Source organism: Bos javanicus, chromosome 1 (assembly GCF_032452875.1).
Source record: "Bos javanicus breed banteng chromosome 1, ARS-OSU_banteng_1.0, whole genome shotgun sequence".
In the NCBI taxonomy this organism is placed as follows: Eukaryota; Metazoa; Chordata; class Mammalia; order Artiodactyla; family Bovidae; genus Bos; species Bos javanicus.
The window spans coordinates 69,334,708-69,357,610 of NC_083868.1; the positions used below are offsets into that span (position 1 = coordinate 69,334,708).

The following is a 22,903-nucleotide window of genomic DNA, read 5'->3' on the forward strand; positions in this document are numbered from 1 at the left end:
GAGGAACTCAGAGGAGGAATATCTTTTTCCAAAGGGCTTGATGGATGCCTGTATAAGGCAAAACCACACAGAAACCGAGTTGACCTGGGACTTGGGTAAATCAGGGAGAGAAGTGTGACTGCCCCAGTGGGCGGTTTGCCAGGCACACAAGCTTCCTGCCTTCATTATGAAGTAAAGAAGAATTTTGCAAGATAAACTATTGGAAGCCACTGCAGCAATAGGCCTCTTAGCAAAAGAGAGATGATTAGAATTAGATAATCTTTGTTTAAATAGTCATTAAATACTTGTCAAGCATTGTGCAATATACATGGTGTCATTTAATCTTCATGATAACACTTTGTACTAGTTATTATTTATCCCCAGTTTATAATGAAGGAAAGTAATGGTAGTAAAGTTTAAATGACTAGGATAAAATCACATAAAACAAAAGAAGTGAGCCCCAGCCTCTTCTGCTCTGTAGCCCAGGTTTTGTTCACCCCACCCAGCTTTGTGACCTAGACTATAGCGTTAGACGTCAGACAAAAGATGGGAGAAAAATCAAGCAATCATCTTCTCAAGAAGGGGAAATGGCCAGTGGACTGGAAGGTTGTCCCTTCTGTGAGCTCCATGTTGTCACATGGCAGACAGCTTGATATGTACAAAGGGCACCAGCAGGGCCTCCACGAACCAGCTGTATGACCAGACAGGTCACTAGGGCAGCCCAAGTCTCCGTTTCCTCACCTAGGCAGCCAGGAGGGCAGTTCTGTGGTTTTCAAGCTGCCTATGGAGACTTGGGCCACAGGAGGAGTCCTGGGAGGGCAGGCTGAAGAAGTGGAACTTTCCTTTCCCCTCAACCAGTCAAACTGCATTTAGCTGCTGGGAGGAAATGACTGGATTCTTGTCCAGCACCCCTCCACTTTAATAGATGTCAGTTCCTCTATTTTTGAATATTCCCAATGCTGGGAAGAATCAGTGCCATCATGATGCTTGAGTGAATGTCAAGGTGGAGGAGAATGGGTTGCATGCATACAATAGGGAGGAAAGCAAGTGATGGAGGACAGCAAGGCCAGCTCTGCAGTCACAGTACCCCTGCCTGGGGCCCCAGCTGCCCAGAGGGAGTGTGAACAGAGCAGAGGGGAAGGTAAATCAGGTGCCCTTGTTGTTACTGCCCTAGTGCTACGGTCACAAACTATAGGGGCTGGGCTCAAGGCTTCTTGCCCCAAATTGTACTTCCATTTTGGTCACTATGATGAGTCTCCCGTTCTCTTTAAGTAGCTTAGGATTTATGCAATTTTCTGTTTCTTTGTGTTTTTCAGATCTTAAATCCAAATTTCATCCAAGAAGGTGAGTTAAAAAGTGACAGAATTGACTACACAGGGATTGGCTAAATAAATTATGGCAAATCCAGCACTGAGGTAGCATCTTTAAACGATGGTCATGTAGTCCTGTACTTATGGACAAGGAAAATGTTTAGGATAAACAGTGGGGTAAAAAAGACCACAACTTGCAATGTGTATAATGGGATCCACTTTTTGTAAGAAAAGATATATTTCTATAAAATCTAAAAGGATATATACCAGACTGTTCACAGAAACCTCTGAGTGATGACATCATGGAGACTGTCTTCTCTTTTTTTAAATCAATATTTCCTAATTTTTCTAAAACTAAACATTTATTAATGGAAACCCATTCCAGTATTCTTGCCTGGAGAATTCTATGGACAGAAGAGCCTGGTGGGCTACAGTCCATAGGGTCACACAGAGAGTCGGACACAACTGAAGCAACTTAACATGGCCCGGCACTTTAAAAATACTTTTTCACAGGACACAAGTGACTCTGCGCTGTTAAGCTGAAGATTATTCGAATCATTACACAGCATGGGTGGGGAATGAGAGGGTTGTATTATAAAATAATTGTTTTGTTCGGTTTCTTCTGAATAATGCAAATGTATGTCATGTTGATTTGACCACAGTGGCGCCAGAATTCCTCGTGCCCTTAGTGGATGTGACCTGCTTGCTTGGGGACACAGTGACTCTGCAGTGCAAAGTTTGTGGGCGGCCAAAGCCCACCATCACTTGGAAGGGTCCAGACCAGAACATCCTTGACACTGACAACAGCTCAGCTACATACACCGTCTCCTCCTGGTAAGCATCAGCCCCACATCAGCACCGCACCTCCCCACACCTCGGGCAGTACCCAGAAACTAAGTCTGGGATGCATTTCCTGTGCAGGTTACTTAGCCTCTCAGAGAAGAGCTACCCTGGAACCTATTCTAGCACAGACCCTTTGTGGCCCTTGGGATCCTGTGAAACAGTGATATACTCAATTCCTCCATTAAGAACAATCTTCTTAGAAGGAAAAAAAGAATGACTTACTCCAAAGTGTACAATAGGGAACAGAAAATCCAGCCACAAGTATGCTTCCACGCAAAGACTATAAAATCAAACTTGGTTGAACCAAAAGTGAAAGTGTTAGGCACTCAGTCGTGTCCCACTCTTTGCAACCCCATAGACTGTATGTAGCCCACCAGGCTCCTCTGTCCATGGGATTCTCCAGGCAAGAATACTGGAGTGGGTTGCCATTCCCTTCTCCAGGGGATCTTCCTGGTTCAGGGGTTGAACCTGGTTCTCCTGCATTGCAGGCAGATTCTTTACTTCTCAGTCACCAGGGAAGCCCTGCTAATTAAGAACTTTCTTGCACAATGCTGCTTACATAGGACAAGCAGTAACAAGCCCTAGATGCTTAAAAAACATTTATGGAAGAAACAGCTAGGATCAAGACACTTCATCCTTTAGCTTAATGTTTTTGTGTGTGAAATGATATTCCTATCAGAGACTCCATGGCCTGATCCTAAAATATCAGTGGACCCAGGGAGCTTAGGATGAGAGTCAGTGCGTGGCAAGGGTCATGAAGATTACCACGTTATGTTACAACCAGTGAGGAGGGAGTGGGACTGACTGTGACCGCTGGGTTTAACCTTTTCAGAGTAGGTCTTTAATGTCTTGAACCCCTGGCTGGAACTACTGGGAAAGTTATTCAGTGAAGGAATTTGCCTTAAGTCACTCAATTATTTCAAGGGTGCCACATGTAGAATGCGAACTACTTGTGCATTTTCATTCTTTAGTCTTTCCATTTTTTGTACCACTTGTTACTGCTTATGGACTGAAAGTATTTTAGGACCAAATATTTTAGGTAGTAATAATATTGGGGATCAGTATTTGTGTAGGACTTTATTTCAAACCATGTTCTAATTCTTATCTCATTTTACTCCTTTACTATCCCTCATTTACAACCAACTTGAGAGATAGGCATGCCAAGAATTTTCTTCCTCTATATGGAATTGGGGAAATAGAGGGCAAGGTGCTCAGTCGGTCCAAAGGACTCTGCTCAGCACACCTTGTACCCTTACTAGTTGATTGTCTCATTACTGGTGTTTGAAGGACATCCTTTTCATGTCCCTAGTGACTCTGGGGAAATCACCCTGAAAATCTGCAATCTGATGCCCCAAGACAGCGGTATCTATACCTGCATAGCAGCAAACGACCATGGTACTGCGTCAACATCTGCTACTGTTAAAGTGCAAGGTACAGTTTCTTTGTTAGTCAAACATTTCTTGTGTTTTAATATTCATGTTTAATTATGGTAAAATACACACAAAATGTACCATCGTCACCAATTTCAAGTGTGCTGTTCAGTAGTGTGAAGTATAGGCGCACTGTTGTGTAACCCATCTCCAGAACTCTCTTCACTTCATAAAGCTGAAACTCTGCACCCTTGAAACAAAGTATCTCCACTTCCCCCTCACTCCCCTCAGCCCCTGACAACCACCATTCTACTTTCTATGAGTTTGTGTTAGTCAGACATTTTAACTGGACATTATAAGGGCTCCCTGAGACCTGGGGAAGAAGAGGGGCATTGTGAAAGTTCCAAAACAAGGTTGCAGCAAATGGGAACAGAATGAATCTTTGATAAGAGCTGTCCAGGCCCTACTGTATGCCTCCTACAGCACAGTTCTCTCACTGAGCCTTCTGTCCAGTATGCAGCATTTAATCCAAGGAAGAATTCCGGCAGCAAGGTGTGTCTCCCAAGTCTCCCTTAGCCTAGGAAAGGTGTACCACTTGGTGGGCAAGGTAACAGGAAGCATATGAGGTAAAGGTTAGGTCACATGCCCTAGGTGACTTTCAGCCTTGGCATAAATGCCAAGTTCTGCAGAAATGGCATTTGATCTTAATTTCTGTCCCGCAGGTGTTCCAGCGGCCCCTAACCGCCCCATTGCCCAAGAGAGAAGCTGCACTTCCGTGATCCTCCGCTGGCTGCCCCCATCCAGCACGGGAAACTGCACCATTTCCGGTTACACCGTGGAGTACAGAGAGGAAGGTGTGCCGCCTCCCCTGCCTCCGCTTCCATCTTCTCTCTCTTAAGGAGGTCCTTCGGAGTCATAACACTGTCTGCTTCCATGCCTTTCATCAGCTGTCCCTTCTCATATCTTCCAACTCAGCACCAAGGCCTCAGGCCAGGCTTCAGCTGCCTTTGATCTCAAACACCAAGCACGATTTTTTGCCAAAATGATAATGACTCATGGCAGGTGGCAAAGTACCTTCACCTGCTTATACCTACTTAACAAGCCTGATCACCCAGACAGGGACAATCAGGCCCATTTTACAGATGAGGAGGCTAAAGCTTAAAGAAAGATAAGAGGCATGAAGCTGGGGTTCATAAGAGGCAGAGCTGGCATGAGAACCCAGCTCTCTATTAATAGTTTGCTAATCTGTGATCTTTCTTCCAGAGTAGTAACTAGGAGAGCAAAAGCAATGCTCCACCCCACCTCCCCCCTCCCCATCTTTACCCCAAAAGAAACTTAGAGATAACTGTATAAATTTAGAGATCACTTTTTAAATTGTTCCGTTTTTAACTTTGTTACATTAACACACTAAGAGTGCATACATATCCTTAGTAGTTAGGAACAACTATTATCAAGAAGAATTCATTGAAATGAGAAGCTGCCAGGTAGCTCTAATTGTTAATAGCACTCTCTGAACCAGGTGATGAATCACACACCTGAATTGAAAGCAACGGTTTTCACCTGGAACCAGAATCCTTTGTTTTACTCTGCTCTCTGCTACTCTTATTTTCACCCTTCTCTCTTCTCTTAAAGACCCTCTGCAGTTATAAAAATATTTGTCCACCTCTTTGTTTAGCTTTTCACTCTGTCTCAACTCAGCACAAAGGCATTGATGCTGAGCTGAGAGAAGTCTTTCCAAGCTTGTATTTCCCTTGGCAGTCTTCAGGTCATGGTTCATCTTATGAACTAAGTTCTCTCGGGAAAGTTATCTAATCTTTCTGAGCCTCGGTTACTTTATGTGTAAAGTGAGACGAATACTCCCGATCTCACAGGGCTTCTGTGGATTTAAGTGACAACGTGGAAGGAGAGGATTACGGGTAGACTCCTTCCACAGTATCTTACAGGTACATGGTGCTCATACATGTTCATTTCCATTCTGTTTCCATTTTGAAATGCCTGTTTTCTCTCCCTTTGTTATTAATGTGCCGTATATTTTTCTGGCCTTGTTGAAAATGTGCTGTGTGTTCCTCTGTGAATTCGTCACACTCTGTCGTTCACTCTCTCACGTGCCCATTTGGAAATGAACAGACTCAACAGGCCAGCTGCTTTACCACCACTCATGATGTATTCAGGCTCTTAAGAAATCGAACCCAGACCTGCGACAGTTAGCCAACAGGCTTTCAGGGCCCGAGGCAGTGACCACAACTGTCCCTTGAGTGGAATGTGTCATTTTTCCTTTCATTGTTTGCTGAAGGTCTTTGAAACAATGTCCCTCTGGCCTTTTGTCTTTCCCACTCCTCTAAAATTGTGCCCTAGGTTCCCAGGCCTGGCAGCAGTCAGTAGCATCGACCTTGGACACCTACCTTGTCATTGAAGACCTCAGTCCTGGGAGTCCTTATCAGTTCAGAGTCAGTGCCAGTAACCCCTGGGGGATCAGCCTGCCCAGCGAGCCCTCAGAATTCGTGCGACTTCCAGATTACGGTGAGTTCCAGCCACACCCAGCACCCTGGTGGTGGATATAAGGTAACTGGCCAACTGTCATACACACCCTGGCCCTGGCAGACCACTGGCCTGCTGGGCCATTGAGCTAGAGGTGACCTGGATTTGCTCGTCGGCTTCTGTCAAGTAGCATTTCAGAGGCCTGATGACGAGTGTTTCCATAAAGTATGGGGCTCAAGTTAGATTGGCCACCCGTGTCTGCCCGAGGCCTACCAGGTCCTGGGCATCTGTGTGTGCTGCCAGGCACCTAGAGGGGCAGGCAGGAGCCATGAGCCCCGTGGGTACTTCTTGTCCCTCTTTTGTGATAGAAACACCAAGCCTCCTCTTCCCTGGGAACCCCTGCCAGCCTAGGTGCACCTCACAGAATTAGTGACAGCCCCACTCACCAATTTAAAACGGGGAGAGGAAAGCCACCTGCTCGAAGGTTGGAGTTAAAATGAGTATCATTTCTCCACCCCCAGCCCTCCCAGAATGTCTTTTTTCAGGGTGGATACATTTTTATGTAGATACATTGAATGACCAAGATATGCATTTAACTAGCTGCATTTGAGTATTTTACGAACCTGGTTCTTTTTTTGCCCCTCTATGGCACCCCACTCCAGTACTCTTGCCTGGAAAGTCCCATGGACGGAGGAGCCTGGTAGGCTGCAGTCCATGGGGTCTCGAAGAGTCGGACACAACTGAGGAACTTCACTGAGCGACTTCACTTTCACTTTTCCCTTTCATGCATTGGAGAAGGAAATGGCAACCCACTCCAGTGTTCTTGCCTGGAGAATCCCAGGGACGGCAGAGCCTGGTGGGCTGCCATCTATGGGGTCGCACAGAGTCGGACACGACTGAAGCAACTTAGCAGCAGCAGCAGCAGCATTCGTGAATTCACCAAGCCACCTTGGTCCCTGGGACATTTTGTAAGAAATCTCCCAATAGTGAAGTTTGGGACAGTGCAGGACAATGGACTGTATGGGGTAGGGAGAGGAAGTCCCTGAAATTAAAAGACAGTGAACTTGTGTCTTTGGGTCAAGGGTATCCCGGAGTCTCCAGAGGGGCTGTGGACCCTCTAGGGCCCTCTGGTTGCAGCGCCCCCCACCCCCACGGTTAACTCCGGAAATGCTCCCCAGGCCCTCCCCACTGCCAGCCAGGCTCAGCTCTGCTCCCGAGGGGCCTGTGACTCACTGGGAAACCTTGGTCCTGGTTCTTTATTTCCTCAGAACTCTATGTGGGTAAGCCAAGTCCAGCATCAGCCCAGCTGTGTTGTGGGCAGACTGAGATGACCAGGGTCAAAAGAGACGTGCTGCAGTTTGACTGCTGTTCTCAGCTGCCCCCTGAGTCCCACCTGGGATGACCACTGTCTGTTTTGCTTCCTGTTGCGAGCCTTGCTCCCCAGCAGACAACACAAATGTTGTTGTGCATGTTTGTGTGTGTGTGTGCGTGCGCGCGCGTGTGTGTATATAAATCATTGCCAGGGAATGATTGCTTAACGTATCAAACAAGGTAGTACCACCAAAGATGATGCCAAGTGTATTAATATATTTGGGGTACAGCTAAATCATTCAGTACACCAGATAGGCTCGTTAATGCAGAGAATAAAGGGGTGAGAATGAGCAGGTTTTAGCCTGCTCTGTGCATGTTCCTTTTCTTCTTGGCTTTATAACTCTTCCCCTTTCCTCTCTGCTGGGTCCTTCCTACAGCCCTGATTCTCACTGGCTTTTCCAGGCCTTTCAAAGTGTTTTGGTTTTTTTTCTCCCTTTTAATTTTTGCTACCAGATTTCTATTTGAAAACATCCAGAAGTTACATTTCTGATTGTTCCAAGTTTTCCCTTCATTTATGGAGGTAGTACGGGGCGTCTGACTCTGTCATATCAGTTTCCCCTTGGCTAGTATTTTTTTAGATAACATTTCAGAGGATTGTGGTATTTTCCCACTGAGTTAGATCCCATATTTAGTCATGAGAATTGCTTTGGGGGTGATGTTGGAGCTTTTCTGTTAACCTTTTCGTTCCTCTTGTATGACTTCCTCAATATGATAAATGGATCCTTTCTCTTCCAAAGACGCTGCTGCCGATGGTGCCACCATTTCTTGGAAGGAAAATTTTGATTCAGCTTATACTGAGCTAAATGAAATTGGAAGGTAATGACTCAGTTTTCTGTTCCTTCGTTTATGAACACTTAACAACATCACATCATGAAAATGACTTTTTTCTTGTTTTTTGTTTCTTTCACTAAGTGCATTTTCTCCATACTAAGAAAAAACTAGACTATGTGTCTTTTCTATGGTTCTTTTTCTAACTTAAGTTGAAGTTCTCAGCCTTTCTGCTTTTCTAATATAAGAATTTAAGGCTCAGTCTTCTCTTCAGGGTACAATTTAGCTACATCCAGAGTTCTGATTGTGACATTTTCATTGTTCAGCTGTAAGTACTTTATCCTTCAACTATGATTCTTCTCTTTGGCCCAACTGTAGAAATGTTTTTAAAATGTCCAAATGTGTGAGATTTTTTTTATTATTTTTTTTCTTTTTCTTTTTATTGAAGGGTAATTGCTTTACAGAATTTTGTTGTTTTCTGTCAAACCTCAACATGAATCAGCCATAGGTATACATATACCCCCTCCCTTTTAAAACTCCCTCCCATCTCCCTCCCCATCCCACCCGTCTAGGTTGATTCAGAGCCCCTGTTTGAGTTTCCTGAGCCATACAGCAAATTCCCGTTGGCTATCTTTTCACATATGGTAATGTAAGTTTCCATGTTACTCCCTCCATACATCTCACCCTCTCCTCCCCTCTCCCCATGTCCCTAAGTCTATTCTCTATGTCTGTTTCTCCACTGCTGCCCTGTAAATAAATTCTTCAGTACCATTCTTTTAGATTTGGTATATATGTGTTAGAATACAATATTTATCTTTCTCTTTCTGACTCACTTCAGTCTGTATAATAGGCTCTAGGTTCATCCACCTCATCAGAACTGACTCAAATGCATTCCTTTTTGTGGCTGAGTAATATTCCACTGTGTGTGTGTACCACTACTTCTGTATCCATTCATCTGTCGATGGACCTCTAGGTTGCTTCCATGTTCTAGCTACTGTAAATAGTGCTGCAGTGTACGATGGGACATATGTGTCTTTTTGGTTTCCTCAAGGTATATGCCTAGGAGTAGGATTTCTGGGTCATACGGTGATTTTATTCCCAGTTTTTTAAGGACTCTCCATACTGTCTTCCATAGTGGCTGTATCAATTTACATCTCCAGCATTGTCTGTAGGTTGTTTGATGAGGGCCATTCTGATCGGTGTGAGGTGATATCTCATTGTAGTTTTGATTTGCATTTCTCTAATAATGAATGATGTTGAGCATCTTTTCATGTGTTTGTTAGCCACCTGTATGTCTTCTTTGGAGAAATGTCTGTTGAGGTCTTTTTCCCACTTTTTGATTGGGTTGTTTGTTTTTCTGGCATTGAGTTGTATCAGCTACTTGTATATTTTGGAAATTAATCCTTTGTCAGTTGTTTCATTTGCTATTATTTCCCCCCATTCTGAGGGTTGTCTTTTCAACTTGCTTATAGTTTCCTTTGCTGCACAAAAGCTTTTAAGTTTAATCCCATCCTAGGAGATCAGCCCTGGGATTTCTTTGGAAAGAATGATGCTAAAGCTGAAATCCCAGTACTTTGGCCACCTCATGCAAAGAGTTGACTCATTGGAAAAGACTCTGATGCTGGGAGGGATTGGGGGCAGGAGGAGAAGGGGACGACAGAGGACGAGATGGCTGGATGGCATCACTGACTCGATGGACATGAGTCTGGGTGAACTCTGGGAGTTGGTGATGGACAGGGAGGCCTGGCGTGCTGCGATTCATGGGGTCGCAAAGAGTCGGACATGACTGAGCGACTGAACTGAACTGAACTGAACATCCTACTTGTTTACTTTTGTTTTTATTTCCATTACTCTAGGAGGTGGGTCATAGAGGATCTTGCTTTGATTTATGTCATCAAGTATTCTGCCTATGTTTTCCTCTAAGAGTTTTATAGTTTCTGGTCTTACATTTAGGTCTTTAATCCATTTTGAGTTTGTCTTTGTGTATGGTGTTAGGAAGTGTTCTAATTTCATTCTTTTACATGTAGCTGTCCAGTTTTCCCAGCACCATTTATTGAAGAGGCTGTCTTTGACCCACTGTATATTCTTGCCTCCTTTGTCAAAAATAAGGTCCCCATAGGTGCATGGGTTTGTTTCTGGGTTTTCTATCTTGTTCCATTGGTCTATATTTCTGTTTTTGTGCCTGTATCATACTGTCTTGATGTCTGTAGCTTTGTAGTATAATCTGAAGTCAGGAAGGTTGATTCCTCCAGCTCCATTCTTCTTTCTCAAGACTGTTTTGGCCATTCTGGGTCTTTTGTGTTTCCATATGAATTGTGAAACTTTTTGTTTTAGTTCTGTGAAAAACGCCATTGGTAATTTGATAGGGATAGCATTGAATCTGTAGATTGCATTTGGTAGTATAGTCATTTTCACAATATTGATTCTCCCTACCCAGGAACATGGAATATCTCTCCATCTGTTTATGTCTTTCATTAGTGTCTTATAATTTTCTGTGTATAGTTCTTTTGTCTCCTTATGTAGGTTTATTCCTAGATATTTAATTCTTTTTGTTGCATTGGTGAATGGGATTGATTCCTTAATTTCTCTTTCTGAATTTTCATTGTTAATGTATATAATGCAAGTGATTTCTGTGTATTGATTTTGTATCCTACAACTTTGCTAAATTCACTGATTAGCTTTAGTAATTTTCTGATACTGTCTTTAGGGTTTTCTATATACAGTACCATGTCAATCTGCAAACAGGGAGAGCTTTACTTCTTCTTTTCCGATCTGGATTCCTTTTATTTCTTTTTTTTCTCTGATTGCTCTAGCTAGGACTTCCACAACTATGTTGAATAACAGTGGTGAAAGTGGACACCCTTGTCTTGTTCCTGATCTTAGGGGGAATGCTTTCAGTTTTTGACCATTGAGAATAATGTTTGCTGTAGGCTTATCATATATGGCCTTTTCTATGTTGAGGTAGGTTCCTTCTATGCCCATATTTTGAAGAGTTTTAAGAATAAATGGGTGCTGAATTTTGTCAAAGGCTTTTTCTGCATTTATTGAGATTATTGTATGATTTTTGTCTTTCAGTTTGTTAATATGGTGTATCACATTGATTGATTTGTGTATATTGAAAAATCCTTGCATTCCTGGAATAAACCCAACTTGATTATGTGTATGAGGTTTTTGATGTGTTGCTGAATTCTGTTTGCTAAAATTCTGTTGAAGATTTTTGCATCTATATTCATCAGTGATATTGTCCTATAGTTTTCTTTTTTTGTGTTGTTTTGACTGGTTTTGGTATCATGGTGATGGCCTCATCAAATGAGTTTAGAAGTGTTCCTTCCTCTGCAATTTTTTGAAAGAGTTTTCAAAGGATAGGCATTAGCTGTTCTCTACATGTTTGATGGAATTCCCTTGTGAAGCCATCTGGTCCTGGGCTTTTGTTTTTTGGGAGATTTTTAATCACAGTTTCAATTTCAGTGCTTGTAATTGTGTTGTTCATAATGTCTATATCTTTCTGGTTCAGTCTTGGAAGATTGAACTTTTCTAAAAATCTGTCCATTTAAAAAAGTATCTTCTTACTACTGATTTCTAATTTAATTACCATGTGGTTAAAGAATTTGGTCTATGTGATATTGATTCCCTGATTTTTGTTGGGACTTGCTTTATGAGTAGTATATGGTCAATTTTCATAAGAAGTTCCATGTCTTCCTTAGAAGAATGTATAATCACTAATTGTTGGGTTCAAGTGTCTCTCTCTTTTTCTCTCTCCCCTTTAGTTAGAAAAATGTGTTCTCAAAAATGAAAAGGATAAAAATATGACTTTTAACAGAATAGTGAAAAATAGTGTATCGCATGTCTCACAAAATAGTTGATGATAAGGAAAAAAAGGGGTTCATGCTTGTGATATATTGGTCTCCAGGTGGTCTAAGTGAGAGAATGTGAGTAGGTCTTGCAAGTCACCCACCTCCTGTGATGTGTAAATAAGAGAGCACCCACTAGCAATGGGCCATTGGTATCATCTCCATCTCTAATTGACATTTCTCAAGGAAGCATAAAATTTCCTAAGTGGTTGTGGCAGAGGTTGTGGAGAGAGCAAAAATGTTCATTATTCTTATTTTCCTAGGCAGGAGTCACAGTGTAATTCACTGCCTTTTGTTACAGCTCCTTTCATCAAAACCCAGCTTTAGCTCTACTTCCTGATCTTCTTCACATAGGTAGCCAAACAGAAAAACGGGGGAGAGCCAGTGGAAATCTACATGGTAATGAATGATGATGATGCTTATTGAGTAATATAGTCCTCTGGATACTATGCAGATATTATACAAAAGTTATTTAATCTAATCCTTACAACACCATGAGGTAGTGTTTGAGTAGATTTCCAATAAAAGAAACTCAGGCTCAGAAGGTTAAGTAACTTTTTCAAGATCCCACAACTAGTAAGTATACAGCCAGGATTCAAACCTTGGGTACCTGACTTTAAGCCTGTATTTTTTTTACTAATATATGTTGTTTCTCATCACAGTAATTTTTGTCAAAAATAAATTTTGGTAATTGAAATCTAGTTTGCTCCATGATACTGAACTTTGTGAAGCTTATATATGACCCCCAGGGCTTCATGGTGAATCAGCAGTAAAGAATCTGCCTGCAATGCAGGAGAACCAGGTTCAGTCCCTGGGTTGGGAAGATCCTCTGGAGAAGGAAATGGCAACCCACTCCAGTATTCTTGCCTGGAGAATCCCATGGACAGAGGAGCCCAGTGGGCTACAGTCCATGGGATCGCAAGAGTCAGACACGACTTAGTGACTAAAACACTACCACACTGTGAGCCCCAATAGTAAGCAGATCAAATCCCCATCTGGTTCTAAATGAAACTGGCTCAGTCCCCTGGATGTACCAGTTAAGTCCTCCCCGAAGCCTGTATTTGCTGTTGATAGTCATAGGCGAAGGCACGTTTTTCATCTCCAATAACCTGAAGATTTTCCTCTCTCCCAAGATAGTCTTCATATTTTTAGAAGATCCTTTAAAATGCTGTTATGTTAACAGAATGGAAATAAGACATGTAGATACTTACATAAGACACAAAATATATCTGTGCCACTGTGCCAGGGTCATATATGTGAGTCAGCTTTCTCCATCACACATAAACCTAGAATTCTGGGTCTATATGGCTATCTTGTTAGAAATGGCTCTTCAGTAATTATTACAAAAAAGAAATATCTTCACTCCTATAGCTCATTCATAGAAGTAAAGAGCACTTGAGCATAGCATACTTAACCAGAAATAAACTATACAGGCACCACTGCAGCTTAAAGAAGCTGAAGAGTTATCCCCTGGGAATGCTACCTGGTTACAGGATCCAAAAAGGCAGCAGTATAGCCATAGAGCTGGACTATAAAGAAAGCTGAGCACCAAAGAATTGATGCTTTTGAACTGTGCTGTTGGAAAGGACTCTTGAGAGTCCCTTGGACTGCAAGGAGATCAAACCAGTCCATCCTAAAAGAGATGAGTCCTGAATATTCATTGGAAGGACTGATGCTGAAGCTGAAACTCCTATATTTTGGCCACCTGATGCGAAGAACTGACTCATTTGAAAAGACCCTGATGCTGGGAAAGTTTGAAGGCAGGAGAAGAAGGGGATGACAGAGGATGAGATGGTTGGATGGCATCACCAACACAGGACCCTTATGAGAATATATAAATGCTAGATACCGAGGACCCCTGTTCCCTTACCAAACAGGCTTCCAGAGGTGGAAAAGCAAGGCTTCACATTCTTGCCAGAAAGTTGGAGGATCTTTCTCTGCAAAATTTGACCAACTCAAGAGGAAAGATTTAAAGATACTGACTTTGAAGTTTCCCCCAGCTGAACAGTCCATGCAGTTCACCATACAGTGAGAGTCAAGTTGACAGACTCCATCCACAAACTCAGAGCTTCCAAACAACTTCCTAGTCCCCAGTTGTTAACATGAACCAATTGATGATGCTGGCCAAGATGGAGTAAGGGCATTGTGGCCTTTTCTCTCACTGACTACACTAGCATCTCTGGATGAAACACAAACAGCAACTCTCTGAGCTTCCTGAAAAGTTAACGACAGGGAGATTGGGGAGGGAGGGTAACACCTGAAAAAGACATGGACAGTGGCAGTGAGTTTTCTGGGCTTTGAGGTTTTTTTCTCTCTTTGATCTCCTAGCTTTGACCCAAGGGTGGGCCAAATCAGGGAACTGTCCCGCATCCCCAGAGAGCAAACTCTCTGAGAGAAACCCGTCTTTATGGCCAAAAAACAGGAAGAGAGCAATGAGATCCCTATTTTCACCTTTTTCTTCTTTCTTTTACTCCTTTACCCGCAAGGGTATTCATGTGAAAGTATATGATGATGCAGAGGCTAAAATTCTGATGGAATCCAATATTTCTGGCCAGCAGAACTATAGAAAGGGTCGTTGAGCTAAAGAATGTAAGAGAAATCTCAATGAAAAGACAATTAAATATTTTTATAAGAATCATATGCAAAGGGTTAGGAATAATAATGCTATGGGCATTAACAGTTAACATCATCATTCACACTAGAAGTTAGAAGGCAACAGAATAATTCCTTCAAATTTTTTCAACCTAGAATTATACCCAGCTAACCTAACAATTATAAATGTAGAATAAGCATTTTAGATATGTAAATATCAAACAACTTATTTCCCATACAGTCTTTGTCAGAAATTATTAAATAATGCATTTTACTACAAACATGAAAAATTGTCTTACTTTACTAGAGGTTCAACTGTGACCACACTTCACATAGTTGCAATAATGGAAAAACTGAATATTGATTACAATATAATTCTCTTGGAAGGACAGGGAATGGGAAAAGTGGTTATGCAGTAGAGACAAAGGAAGGAAAGAGGCTAAAATCTCATCTTCCATAGCGGGATGTCAACAGATAATAACTAAAACTGAAAAATCAAGAAGTAATCATACAAAACATACTATACTTACTGCCATAGAAGAAAATATCTGAAAAATCAGCAAAATACATTAAACTGCTTCTACGGGAAGAAAAATGGTGATGAATGGAGAATGAGACATTACTGATTTTGATGACAAACTTTGCTAAAGCTAATGACTTTTTAAACCATAAGGATGCATAACATTGATAAACACAAAATATATTTTAAAAATTAAGGTAGCAATACCGTGACATAACCACCAATTCAGATCTCTCTTCAGCAATCAGTTGTTTTCCTGCATTTAAAGTCCTCTGGAAGGAGTGACCTATAGGAAACAAAGAAGAGAGAGTGCTGTTAAAACCCAGGATGGCAACTTATTACTTGATAATGTAAAATAGAACTGCCAGTTTGGCCAATACTTGTTCACTATGCCAAGATTGATGTCTGGCATGTAATAGGCATTCAATTAATACTTGTCTAATACTTACTTTGTTAATTAGGGCCTTCTCTTCTTTGGGGAAAATTTATAGTGAAAAAAGTTATTATCAGGAAGTTGCTTAGTGAACACAGAGCCAGGTCAAGGAGTCAACTGGACAAGCTTAGTGGTACCCATGATATCTGATGCATTCATTTCTGCTAGATGAGTGGACTGCCCTAGGACTTCTCACTCCCCTACTCTTGGGTTAGGGCTCCTCATGGACAGATTCTGAATGTTGCTGCCTTGTCACCTCTTCAGCCCTCCCTCTCTTTCCTTCTCTGCCAACCAGTTTCTCCTTCTGTATTACTTTCTTACTACCTTCCATAGGCCTATAGGTGAGTCTGGGAATCAGTCTGTCTAATTTAGGTGTAGTTAATTTTGTTAGATGTGAAAATGGAGTGGTGGTGATATATTTTTAAATGTCCTTGTCAAACTAGAGGTGCAAACTTAATATTTATTCTAGAAATAACATACACTTAAAACACTCCAGAAAAACAAAACAAAACAAAAAAAAATGGGCAGGAGATAGGTAAAGGGTAGATGAAAGTTTGGCAAAATGTTGATAATTGTTGATACCGGCTGCTGGGTACATAGAAGATCTGTTATACTCTTCTCTCTACTTTTGTGTATATAGGAAATTTTCTGTAACAAAAGGATAAGAAATATAAAATAAGATGAAAAAAAATTGCCTCTTTAGAAAGTGTTTTGAAATTGTCATAGAGCAGAATTCCTCCTTATTTGATATTCTTACTGTTGTATTTTATAGAAATATACTCTGTTCAGGAAACTGAACTTGTAGTTGATGTTCATTGACTAAAAATGTTATTTAGTTTTTTGCAACTTGGAGAACCCTCAAATGCTAAGAAAGGAAAGATAATATTATAGTTAACAATTCTGAATGATAATGTTATAGTTAAAAATGCAAAAAAGGTAGATTTCTATAATAATAAAATGTTACTGTCTAACCACTTCAGATAAAACTTCTCACATCCTTGAATAAAATGATACCTAGTTGATTGAGGAATCTTGGCAAAACACTTTCTCCCTTTTGTTTTCCAGAGGCCGGTTCTCCATAGTAAAGAAGTGCATTCACAAAGCTACTCGCAAAGATGTCGCTGTGAAATTTGTTAGCAAAAAAATGAAGAAAAAAGAGCAGGCTGCCCACGAGGCTGCCCTGCTTCAACACCTGCAGCACCCCCAATACATCACTCTCCATGACACCTATGAGTCCCCCACTTCCTACATCCTCATTTTGGAACTGTAAGTACCAGTATCGTCTCTTGAACGCAGTCCCCAGCTGTTTGGCTTCTTTCTTGCTCACAATGGAAATGGCAGTTACATTTCATGTAATGCCTCTAGCTTACAAAGTGTTGTATGTAACATGCACTCTCCCCTCCATTGTATAAAAATGTGATTCCCATTTTATAGATCAGAAAATCAGAGATAAGGAAGTTCATTAAAAGTAGCTCCTTAAAACTAGGAAATGGAGAAGCTGGGACTTGAACACACATCTGTCTCACTCCAGTTTTCATCTTCTTTCTCTTATGGGCTTTCGGGCAGGGCAGGAGTTTAGGAAAAGCTTATTGGCAATGGGCTCATTGACAGGGGTGAAAATGAATTGAAAGAGAGGAGTCTGTGCATCTATCTACTGCTATCAGTTCAGTTCAGTTGCTCAGTCGTGTCCGACGCTTTGCGACCCCATGAATCGCAACACGCCAGGCCTCCCTGTCCATCCCCAACTCCCGGAGTTCACTCAGACTCATGTCCATTGAGTCAGTGATGCCATCCAGCCATCTCATCCTCTGTTGTCCCCTTCTCCTCCTGCCTCCAATCCCTCCCAGCATCAGGGTCTTTTCCAATGAGTCAACTCTTCGCATGAGGTGGCCAAAGTATTGGAGTTTCAGCTTTAGCATCATTCCTTCCAAAGAAATCCCAGGGCTGATCTCCTTCAGAATGGACTGGTTTGATCTCCTTGCAGTCCAAGGGACTCTCAAGAGTCTTCTCCAACACCACAGTTCAAAAGCATCAATTCTTCAGTGCTCAGCCTTCTTCACAGTCCAACTCTCACATCCATACATGACCACTGGAAAAACCAAAGCCTTGACTAGACGGATCTTTGTTGGCAAAGTAATGTCTCTGCCTTTGAATATGCTATCTAGGTGGGTCATAACTTTCCTTCCAAGGAATAAGTATCTTTTAATTTCATGGCTGCAATCACCATCTGCAGTGATTTTGGAGCCCAGAAAAATAAAGTCTGACACTGTTTCCACTGTTTCCCATGAAGTGATGGGACCAGATGCCATGATCTTAGTTTTCTGAATATTGAGCTTTAAGCCAACTTTTTCACTCTCCTCTTTCACTTTCATCAAGAGGCTTTTTAGTTCCTCTGCACTTTCTGCCATAAGGGTAGTGTCATCTGCATATCTGAGGTTATTGATATTTCTCCCGGCAACCTTGATTCCGGCTTGTGCTTCTTCCAGCCCAGCGTTTCTCATGATGTACTCTGCATAGAAGTTAAATAAGAAGGGTGACAGTATACAGCCTTGACGTACTCCTTTGCCTATTTGGAAGCAGTCTGTTGTTCCATGTCGAGTTCTGTTGCTTCCTGACCTGCATATAGGTTTCTCAAGAGGCAGGTCAGGTGGTCTTTTATTCCCATCTCTTTCAGAATTTTCCACAGTTTATTGTGATCCACATAGTCAAAGGCTTTGGCATAGTCAATAAAGCAGAAATAGATGTTTTTCTGGAACTCTCTCGCTTTTTCCATGATCCAGCGGATGTTGACAATTTGATCTCTGGTTCCTCTGCCTTTTCTACAACCAGCTTGAACATCTGGAAGTTCTCGGTTCACATATTGCTTGAAGCCTGGCTTGGAGAATTTTGAGCATTACTTTACTAGCGTGTGAGATGAGTGCAATTGTGCAGTAGTTTGAGCATTCTTTGGCATTGCCTTTCTTTGGGATTGGAATGAAAACTGCCCTTTTCCAGTCCTGTGGCCACTGCTGAGTTTTCCAAATTTGCTGGCATATTGAGTGCAGCACTTTCACAGCATCATCTTTCAGGATTTGAAATAGCTCAACTGGAATTCTGTCACCTCCACTAGCTTTGTTCATAGTGATGCTTTCTAAGGCCCACTTGACTTCACATTCCAAGCTGTCTGGCTCTAGGTGAGTGATCACACCATCGTGATTATCTGGGTCATGAAGATCTTTTTTGTACAGTTCTGTGTATTCTTGCCACCTCTTCTTAATATCTTCTGCTTCTGTTAGGTCCATACCCTTTCTGTCCTTTATCGAGCCCATCTTTGCATGAAATGTTCCCTTGGTATCTCTAATTTTCTTGAAGAGATCCCTAGTCTTTCCCATTCTGTTGTTTTCCTCTATTTCTTTGCATTGATCGCTGAGGAAGGCTTTCTTATCTCTCCTTGCTATTCTTTGGAACTCTGCATTCAGATGCTTATATCTTTCCTTTTCTCCTTTGCTTTTTGCTTCTCTTCTTTTCACAGCTATTTGTAAGCCCTCCCCAGACAGCCATTGTGCTTTTTTGCATTTCTTTTCCATGGGGATGGTCTTGATCCCTGTCTCCTGTACAATGTCACAAACCTCCGTCCATAGTTCATCAGGCACTCTATCTATCAGATCTAGTCCCTTAAATCTATTTCTCACTTCTACTGTATAATCATAAGGGATTTGATTTAGGTCATACCTGAATGGTCTAGTGGTTTTCCCTACTTTCTTCAATTTTAGTCTGAATTTGGCAATAAGGAGCTCATGATCTGAGCCACAGTCAGCTCCCGGTCTTGTTTTTGTTGACTGTATAGAGCTTCTCCATCTTTGGCTGCAAAGAATATAATCAGTCTGATTTCGGTGTTGACCATCTGGTGATGTCCATGTGTAGAGTCTTCTCTTGTGTTGTTGGAAGAGGGTGTTTGCTATGAGCAGTGCGTTCTCTTGGCAAAACTCTATTAGCCTTTGCCCTGCTTCATTCTGTACTCCAAGGCCAAATTTGCCTGTTACTCCAGGTGTTTCTTGACTTCCTACTTTTGCATTCCAGTCCCCCATAATGAAAAGGACATCTTTTTGGGGTGTTAGTTCTAAAAGGTCTTGTACATCTTCATAGAACTGTTCAACTTCAGCTTCTTCAGTATTACTGGTTGGGGCATAGACTTGGATTACCATGATATTGAATGGTTTGCCTTGGAAGCAAACAGAGATCATTCTGTCATTTTTGAGATTGCATCCAAGTACTGCATTTCAGACTCTGTTGTTGACCATGATGGCTACTCCATTTCTTCTAAGGGATTCCTGCCCACAGTAGTAGATATAATGGTCATCTGAGTTAAATTCACCCATTCCAGTCCATTGTAGTTCTCTGATTCCTAGAATGTTGACGTTCACTCTTGCCATCTCCTGTTTGACCACTTCCAATTTGCCTTGATTCATGGACCTGACATTCCAGGTTCCTATGCAATGTTGCTCTTAACAGCATTGGACCTTGCTTCTATCACCAGTCACATCCACAACTGGGTGTTGTTTTTGCTTTGGCTCCATCCCTTCATTCTTTCTGGAGTTATTTCTCCACTGATCTCCAGTAGCATATTGGGCACCTACTGACCTGGGGAGTTCCTCTTTCAGTATCCTATCATTTTGCCTTTTCATACTGTTCATGGGGTTCTCAAGGCAAGAATACTGAAGTGGTTTGCCATGCCCTTCTCCAGTGGACCACATTCTGTCAGACCTCTCCACCATGACCTGTCCATCCTGGGTGGCCCCACACAGCATGGCTTAGTTTCATTGAGTTAGACAAGGCTATGGTCCATGTGATCAGATTGGCTAGTTTTCTGTTATTATGGTTTCAGTATGTCTGCCCTCTGATGCCTTCTCACAACATCTACCGTCTTTTTGGGTTTCTCTTACCTTGGTCGTGGGGTATCTCTTCACGGCTGCTCCAGCAAAGCGCAGCCCTGCTGCTTACCTTGGACGAGGGGTATCTCCTCCGGGCTGCCCCTCCTGATCTTGAACGTGGAGTAGCTCCTCTAGGTCCTCCTGCACCTGTGCAGCTGCCACTCCTTGGACATGGGGTTGCTCCTCTCATCTACTGCTATAGCATCCCCAATCTACCCCCAAGAAAGTCCTTTCAGGGTAGAATCTTACTTTCAAAACCTTCCACTCATTCCAGACTTCCTCTCATTCCAGACCTTCAAAAACTTCCACTCATTCCAGTATGTATCCCTGTATACTTTGGGCTACATACTGGGTCCTAGAAGGGAGCAATAAGGTCACATCCTTCCCACTCCTTCCCCAAGCTAAGAACAGAGATCATGCCCTGTTGTTTAGAGAAATCTTACAGAGGCCCAAGAGGACAGTCTTTTCAGAAGTATGGGTCCCTCATAGAAATGTTGTCTGGTTGGTGTGATGAGGCCCTGGGTCTGGAGAGAAGACAGACATTTATACTGGAGACTAGTACTGTGTATGGCTCCACATGTACTTGTCTTCAGTAGAGAAGCACCTCCATTTACAGCTTTCAACTGTGATTTAGGCCTCTGAGCCTGTCAAGGAAAGCAGGAGAAGAAAACAAGCTGGTGGGAAGGAACAAGCTAGAGAAGAGAATGGGAACTTGGTGGGAGGATGTCAGCTGTGCTCAAAAGTAGCTTCTGATTCTGGCTCAGGTTCCTCTGCCTGGGCCTCTCCCGGGGATGGTCCTCAATGGCCCAGTGCACGTTAGAGAACAGCCGCCTGACATCTGGTCACTCCCTGCTAAAGAGGGCACAGGGTACCTGAAGATAGTTGCCATTCGTTGCTTTCTTACTATTGCTACCAGTTATGCTTTAATGCCTCATTGTCTCACTTGATCCATCAACAGTCCTCATAGATGAAATAGGGATTGTTACTGTTGTTGTTACTCTCACTTTAAAGATGAAGAAAGCAAAACAGAGAGTAAATTACTTGTTCCAAGCCCCCGGCCTGTCTGTGGCAGAACCAGCATTCAAGTCTAGGTTTGGCTGGCTCCTCATAGCAGGCTCTCAGGCATAGTTTTTAAAGTTGGATAGTTGCCCAGGAGGAGTAGGATTCAAGAAGGGATCGTGAATGTCAAGGTCAAATTTTGCCTACTGGCTACTTTTCCCCAACTAAAAGCTGACAAAGGAAAAGCAATTTGCAAAACACATGTGAGGCTCCTTGAAGCCACCAGATTCCAGTTATTCAGATAGTTGCAAGATCTCTCTCTGTCTCCTCCCTTTCTCTATTTTGCAATCTAACCTCTCTTAAAGGAGAAGGCAATGGCACCCCACTCCAGTACTCTTGCCTGGAAAATCCCATGGATGAAGGAGCCTGGTAGGTTACAGTCTATGGGGTTGCTAAGAGTCGGGCACGACTGAGCGACTTCACTCTCACTTTTCACTTTCCTACATTGGAGAAGGAAATGGCAACCCACTCCAGTGTTCTTGCCTGGAGAATCCCAGGGATGGGGAAGCCTGGTGGGCTGCCGTCTATGGGGTCGCACAGAGTCAGACACAATTGAGCGATTGAAGCGACTTAGCAGCAGTAGCAGCAGCAACCTCTCTTAAAGGGATGTCAGACTTTTCTTGTGAGCAATTTCAATGGACAGAGTCTGCCAGGCTATAGTCCATAGCATTGTAGAGTTGGACACAACTGAAGTAACTTAGCAGGCATTCACAATGTGTCTTTTTTTTTTTTTTTTTGTCATAATACATGTATTTATTTTTTTTATTTTATTTTTAAACTTTACATAATTGTATTAGTTCTTAAGATTATACAGATTTATTTCCTGAAGCATGCATCTCTCTCTTATCTGTCCATCTATTTCTATCTCCTCCATATCTATTTATCTATCTATCTTTTTAATGTAAGTTCTGAACATTATACTAACTTTGGACTCTAACTAAAATTTACATGTCTTGCAACACTGATCTTAATTTATAATAGGAAATAGGAGAAATATTAGCAATGTTACAGATTTATATGTGTGCTATTTTTTTTGTTTTCTTTGCAAACATATTTCCTTGGCCTTTTCCTCCCTTTTTTCAGGATGGACGATGGCCGACTCTTAGACTATCTTATGAATCATGATGAGCTGATGGAAGAAAAAGTAGCTTTCTACATTCGAGACATCATGGAAGCCCTGCAGTACCTTCATAACTGCAGAGTTGCACATTTGGACATAAAGGTAACAATAAACAGCAACCCCAGCAGAGAAGTGCTTAAGTTCAACCTGCCAGTCATTGCCCTTGAGGAATATAAATTCTCATTTTATTTCCTTGCATTAGAATCCCTATGAATATTAAACACAAAATGGGTTGTCACACAATTTGTGTGTTATTATTGAATTAATGAGAACACATCAGAGTCACATAATATCTGGGC

At 42.1% G+C, this 22,903-nt stretch overlaps 1 protein-coding gene across 11 annotated transcripts in view; it reads left to right on the plus strand.

The window, feature by feature from the left end:
- Positions 1 to 22,903, plus strand: part of KALRN (kalirin RhoGEF kinase) — a 689,867-nt gene that overhangs the window by 659,905 nt on the left and 7,059 nt on the right. For 9 of the 11 annotated variants that reach the window (XM_061408919.1, XM_061409480.1, XM_061409007.1 and 6 more), the window contains 8 exons: positions 1,296 to 1,323; positions 1,952 to 2,123; positions 3,442 to 3,563; positions 4,225 to 4,356; positions 5,858 to 6,022; positions 8,089 to 8,167; positions 16,581 to 16,781; positions 22,568 to 22,706. In XM_061408919.1, the coding sequence (XP_061264903.1) occupies positions 1,296 to 1,323; positions 1,952 to 2,123; positions 3,442 to 3,563; positions 4,225 to 4,356; positions 5,858 to 6,022; positions 8,089 to 8,167; positions 16,581 to 16,781; positions 22,568 to 22,706 (1,038 nt within the window). Of the gene's footprint in view, positions 1 to 1,295; positions 1,324 to 1,951; positions 2,124 to 3,441; positions 3,564 to 4,224; positions 4,357 to 5,857; positions 6,023 to 8,088; positions 8,168 to 16,580; positions 16,782 to 22,567; positions 22,707 to 22,903 lie in introns of those variants that run through there. The other 2 variants (XM_061409552.1, XM_061409786.1) reach the window with 2 other exon arrangements.